At 42.9% G+C, this 6775-nt stretch overlaps 1 protein-coding gene across 1 annotated transcript in view; it reads left to right on the top strand.

Annotated features, from left to right (window-relative positions):
* LOC308282046 (GTPase IMAP family member 9-like) overlaps nucleotides 1-686 on the top strand; it is a gene marked incomplete at both ends in the record, with an annotated part of 1528 nt that extends 842 nt beyond the window's left edge. The window contains one exon of the mRNA XM_080722394.1: nucleotides 486-686. Within this exon, the coding sequence (XP_080578520.1) occupies nucleotides 486-686 (201 nt within the window). The remainder of the gene's footprint in view (nucleotides 1-485) is intronic.
* Nucleotides 687-6775: the final 6089 nt, after the last annotated feature.

Raw genomic sequence — 6775 nt, 5'->3', positions numbered from 1 at the left:
GACTTTTAAAGTCCTGGATGGACAGGATCCCAGCCATGTTTCAGATTCTGTCCCCTTATTATGAGTTATGATCCTGGGCATTGCCTTTTATATCCTCAGGTGAGACTTTCTTGGTTGCTCCTAAAAACACCTAACTAGGGGGTGATCGGGCCTTTGCAGTCCAGGCTTTTACAGTAGGCTTTGGAGAACAGTCTCTCCCTGAGGATCAGCGTCATCTTTCAAATCACTTTTGAAATCTCAAGTCCTTTTGTTGTGTGTTCTTGCCAGTTTGCATTTTTTATTGACATTATTATAGTGTTTGTTTAATATCTCTGTTATTCTGTTATTGTATTCACTTGTCAAAAGCACTATGAAAATAAATTAATAGGTACATAAGTGTGCCATTTCAAAATCTGAAGAGGTATCATTGGATGTCAGTTATATTATTATGACATAAATACAACAGAAGAAAACAGTAGGTAACTTCTCTCTCCTCCAATCGACAGATTAACTTTGGCCTCCTCATCCTCTCATTGGCTGGCTTCCTGTTGCCGTGCTACCTGTTCTATCACCGCAGACACTTGACGCAGCAAAACACCAAGCGAGACAGGCTGGCCCTCCAATCAGCCCAAGAGACGAGTCCTTTCACCCAATCAGAGAGCAGCGACGTGAAGAACGGATACACACCAAACGGCCACGCCGCTTAGGATGACTGACGCTTGCTTCCCCGCAGGGGCGTCACAAGGGGGGGAAAAGTGGGACTGAGATACTAGGGCCCAAGGTGAAGGGGCCTGGAATTATTTTATACTTTAGATGTTGAAAAATAGCAGATATACAAGCTGCTATTTTTGAAAAGTCGTGAAAATATGTGCAAATCTTTGAATATATGTATTTTTTTAAGCAAACATTTGTAACTAAAATTTTGCTTCTGGGGGTTCCCTGGAACTAAATATTTTGAGATGGGGGTCCGTGGCCAAATACATATAATTTTGGGGGTCCTTCACATGAAAAAGTTTGAGCACTACTGACATTTTTCAAAGAACCTTCAAAGACTTTTCACGATTTTTCAAAAATAGCAGATCTACAAGCTCGCTGTGAGCTTGTATATCTGCTATTTTTCAATAGTTAAAGCACAAAATAACGCAGTGAATCCTTGTGAATTTGGTGCGACACACCTGCTTCCCCGATCATTTGTGGATCGTTTTAATCGGGTGGTCCTTTAACATTTTAATTTCAAGGACGCCCGTGAATAACTCTGAGAGAGTACAAATGGAGCCAGATAGACATTTGTACACTCTCAAGTTACAGACCTGTAAAGGTCCATTTAGAGCCCTCTCAAGGAACTCTGAGGGACCCTGGACCCCACTTTGAGAACCACTGATCTAATCAGTTGATTGACGCTTGGTGTGCTGGATATTACCTAGAACTGGGTATGCGTTGGATTCTGGTAAGGACAATGGACCTTTTATTTATGTAAACATTTTAGATCAAATAGGTTCTAGGTTAAAATAAACTGACACACAGAAGCAATGTGAAAATAGTTACATTTTAGAAAACAGTACCTGATCAAGCTACGATAAATACAGTTCAGCTACTGTATATACCCCCATCCCATGCTGTGCTGTACAGAACAATCCTTAAGAGAATGTAGCAATGTGCACATGGAACCAAATGGACCCTTACGGGTCACACTTCACTGTATAGCCCATGCTGTAGGCTACTGGTACAGTACCAGGCAGGACGGTTGGTCAAGGAATACAGAGTAAGATCAGGATCTCATTTATCAAAATGTTCTTTGATTTCAGCTTAGATTCTTTCACCGATCTAATAATAGTTAAATAAACAATAATAGAAAAGGTAATATCGTCCCCCCAGTACACAGTATATCTGTCCCTCCCTCCGTCCTTGTGAATGTGATATCTTGAAAATGTAATGACATTTGGCACGAACGTCGTCCACTTGGATTCAACGATGAACTGTAAGAAAAGCGTTGGCAAACGTCAAGGTCCCTGTGACCATATACTGGACATGTTTTCGTACCTCTACCAGTGTCCAGCCATGGCTGGAGGCTTTATGTTTTCAGGTTGTCCATCTGTCCGTCCGTCCATTCGTCCATCCGTCTATACATATTATGTACATGCATCCGTATGTAGACTAGAGGATGACATTTTTTTCCGGGATTCCCGCGGGTCCGGTGGGATTCCTGCGGGATGGGAGTCCATTTTTGAGTGGTGCTCCTGAAAGGAGCTAAGCTCCAACATCTGGCTTTGTCCGGTTCCCAAAAAGAGTCCATCTGACTTCTTAAAAACAGGTGTTATCATGAAGTACAGTTAGAGCCATTCAGTCATTCATACGTTCATTCATTGTCTCCACCAGCCGAAGGCTTGGGGGAGAGTATGTTTTCCCCTTCGTCCGTCCGTGTGTCCGTCCGTGCGTCCGTGCGCCCGTCTGTCCGTCCGTCCGTCCGTCCGTCCGTCCGTCCGTGTGTCCTCGCAGTTTGTGTGCAGCTAATCTCAGTCGCCGTTGGCCCGGTCGCTGCCAAAGTGAGCACACACATTCCCTGGATGCCAATCTAGAACCTCTGCCCTAAATTTTTCAAATGGGCCTTTTCTAGCGCCACCTAGTGGCCGATGTTTGCAAAACACATTTCTGTGCACTACTCTTACAGATTTTGTCCAAAAATCCTAAGAATCGGTAGGCAGTATCTCGACAGTCATGTGATCAACACAGATCTGTCCGATTTAGCATATTCCATCCTGATTGGCTAAGATTGGCTTCCAAAGTTTGTACGATTGAGCCGTTTTGAACAAAATGCCTCAAATCCCAAACGCAAAGTGCAATTATCATGAAATCGCGCACACACGTTCCCACTAGGCCGAGGAAGAAATGCCACTTAATTTTTTTTAAAATCAGCCTCATGGTGGCGCTATAACAGGCCGATTTGTGGTTTTACCTATAACTCCACCGATCAGTTTCAAACTTTGTAAGCGCACTCCCTAGAGGCTATGGATAAATCTTTGCCCTGCATTTTTCACATCAGCCTTTTATAGCGCCACCTTTGGGCCGAGTTATGTAAAACACATTTTTGGATATTACTCCATGAGATTTTATCCAAAAATCACGCAAATCGGTACACAGTATCTCTATAGTCATGTGATCAAGTCCGATCCGTCTGATATTTCATATTCCATCCTGATTGGCTAATATTAGCTTCCAAAGTTTGCAGGATTGCTCCGTTTTTGAACAAAATGCTTCAAATCATCAACGCAGTTTGTGATTACCGTGAAATTTGCCACACATATTCCCACTAGGTCAAGGAACAAATGCTACCTTTTTTCACATTGGCCTGTTAGCGCCACCAGCAGGTAGACTTTAGCAAAACACATTTTTGGAACACAATGCTTCAAATCATGCATGCAGCGTCCGATTTCCATGAAAGATCTATGGTGAAGAACATATGCCACCCTTTTTACATTGGCCTATTATACAGTAGCACCACCAGGACACACGGCCTGGTGGAGACCTGTGCTCGGAAGAGCACTGCTTCTAGTTCGTTTGTTTGTTCTTTCGTTCATTCTGTTGATCATCATTTTCTCTTGCATAAACTACCGCATCAATACTGCTTTACTGCTTAAGCTACCAATAGTGCCAAAGAATCAAGTAGTACAGTATGAAGTTCCTGAATGTAACCTGACTGACAATCACTTGAATGCCTTCCCTATTTATTGCACAGTTTCTGGCCATGAATTCACAATGAGATAAGCCATTCTTAAACCAGTTTCTGTGACCAAAAGCCAATAGTGTTGGATCAAGTTCTATCAAAAGTTAAAAGACTCTTTTGACATTTTATCATTGTTGCTTTACTCTATACAGTACTATCTATCTGTTGTTTAGCCCTCTGATTTTACTGGCATTAAGACCTCTGAAATTCCTTCACCAGGGGCGTCACAAGTGGGGGAAAAGTGGGACTGAGTTACTAGGGCCCAGCTTGTAGATCTGCTATACAGCACTGACATACAGTAGAAACGATTTGAAAGAAGGATTTGAAATATTCAAAGACTTGCAAAAACTTTCACGATTTTTCAAAAATAGCAAATCTACAAGCTAGTATATCTGCTCTTTTTCAATAGCTTTAAAGTAACCAGGGCCCAGAATTTGGTGCGACACCCCTGTCCTTCACATACCCTCTCATCCACAAATAGATGTCTCTTTTCGACCACTGTGTCTCCATATGTTATGCTGGGTTTCAGGTAAGGTTCTCATAACCTCATTTGGGCCCTGCTAGGGAGGCGGTGCTCACCCAGAACTGACTTGGTGTGTATGTCCGTGTGCATTATGTTCATCCCTCAATGGGAGTTGTATCAAATACTTATGGACATCTTTTCTGACTGGACAAAAATAGTGTTGAGACGTCATGTGGGTATGCGCTGTGACGTTATGTGGCAGCTCACTTCACACGAGTGTGGTTTTGTATTTCTAAAATAGTGAACATAGCCGATCTATCTGTAGTCGATTGGCTATTTTAGCTTTCCGCTCATGAAGGGTTCTGGGAAAAGAGATCAGTCACATGGAGTACTTGAGTATCTAACGCCAACTGAATTGATCTCACTGTGTCCCTCATGTGAATTTACATTCATTTCTTTGATGTCAGATGTATATATGGTGCCTTCTGTCATATTTATTTCTTTGATTTACCTACCTATAGCCTCTCGCCTTGATCGTCCAACGCAGGCTGAATTTGATTTCTCTTTTATTGTTAAGTCAACAGCATCTAGTTTAGCCTTTGTGCTGTTTATTAGTTTGTATTGTTGTATTGTAGTATGCAGCCGGGCCTTTGTATTGTTACTTTGTAATGTATTGTTTTGTACATTTTAATGTTTTTCTTTTAAGTTTGGGGTGTTTTTTTTTTTTTTTTTTTTTTTTTTGCTGCAATTGATGTTGAAATGCTTTGATGTGACGTCATCATTCAGGGACATTTCTCAGCTCTGTTCAGGCCAGTGTTTTCCTGGAACACACATGGGACACATTTCTCAAAGTTTCTAAGAACCAGTTTATCCATAACCTGACTCCTCCAGATGGTGGCGCATTGAGTTCCTCATACTTCCATCTGGAACCACTCAGAGACTGGTGCTACAGTACGCCGCACAGCAGCGCCTGGTTCCAACCAATCAGCGGCAGCTACGGGCGGGATCAGAGTCAGAGCGAGACCAGGTGTGGCGCGATCGAGAAGCACATGTTTGCAGTTGCACCGTAGTTCTTTAACTATTCATCTTTGCAGCTACTAATAGTAGATACCTATTTCCTCCCGCGAGGGAAATTCAGTATTTTCAGCCAAATCCAGCTGATTAGCTGCCCACAAGGAGCATGTGAGCAATTAGGGGTTAAGAGTCTTGCTCAGGGACACACATCGACATTGAACCTGGGACAACCAGGGGCTCTGGTTCCCTAGGTGGGCTCCCTAACCATTCAGCTATGCCGCCCTCAAACCATGAGCTGCTGCGAGCCTCTTTTTCCAAACGCACTCGATCCCCATCGGGGGACGGAGTTGTGAAATGCGTTTGAAAAATAGAGGCTCGCATTTAGTGTTTACTTTCCTGCCAGCGCAGCTTCTATACGTCATTGCAGACACAGACTGTGATAGACAGATGGCCCCGTCCAATCACCTGCTGCCAAATAGCTTGGAAAAGAACGGACGCTCACCGCCTCCTTCAGCGGTTGGTCCCGAGCAATTCCAGATGGAACTATGAGAAACTCAATACGCCAGGTTAGTTTATCCACACATGTTGAAAAAAAGAAAATCCTTTTAGTGCAGACTTTAAGATTAGAACACCAACAGAAATATAGTATGTATGTTCAACCCCAGGCACGTGCACACATAGATATCAAAGAGGGCTTGAGCCCCTGACCTTTTATCCGCCTGTAAAAAGTGCCCTCTTCAGACCACGAATTCTCTTTTTACTCTTGGTGAAAGACATGCAAATGCCCCTCTTTCCATGCCATACCTGAAGGCAGCATTCAAGAGAATTGCCTTGTCCAAACTCTCCTGAACTTGAATGCAGCGTCTTATGTTGAAAGAATTGCCCTCTCTGTGTAGAAATCCATGCTATATGCCACATCTCCAGTAACGTCTTGATTATACTTAGTTGAGTGTGGTATCAAGCACTGAAAAAAGCCGACCTCCAAGCTCACAACGCGTCGCAGCGCGACGCCTTGTGAGCTTGGAGGTCTGCTATTTTCAATATTTTCCCCAAAAGGCCCTTTTAGAGATTTGAGCCCCTGCCTCTCTAAAATTCTCTGCACGTCCCTGTTCAACCCACCGTACTGTAACTCCATCTAAGCTGAGCTGAGGTGTGTCACGTTTTGAGGAAGTCATTGACTGACTTCTTCTCTTCAGGTTGAGTGATAACTGTCCAAAAGAAGAGCTTTGATCCAAGTGCTGTCACAGTGAATAACTGAGTCAGCTGATGTAAATTACACATTACTGTGACAACTATTGATTATGGGTTCTCTGATATTCTGTGCAGGCACAGCTTAAGTTAGTTTTTTAGTTTTTAGTTGTTGTTTTTTTTCTTTTTTTTTTGGGGGGGGGGGGATTGTATGCATGAAACGAATGGTGAAAAAAGTATTATGTGTTGTATGATATAAATGCTTTCGAAAAATCAGCTAGTCCCATTTCAGTCTCTGTTAACAGAGGGCATGAAAAGGAAAATCGCTCACTTCACACTTGGTTTGATTTTGACATCACAAGGTGTTCCACCTCCTTTCTAAAGCATCATGTCAGCCAGACTTCCCTCCA

Source organism: Nannobrachium achirus, assembly GCF_963921795.1.
Source record: "Nannobrachium achirus genome assembly, chromosome: 3".
In the NCBI taxonomy this organism is placed as follows: Eukaryota; Metazoa; Chordata; class Actinopteri; order Myctophiformes; family Myctophidae; genus Nannobrachium; species Nannobrachium achirus.
This window is presented reverse-complemented; position numbering and strand designations above follow the sequence as displayed.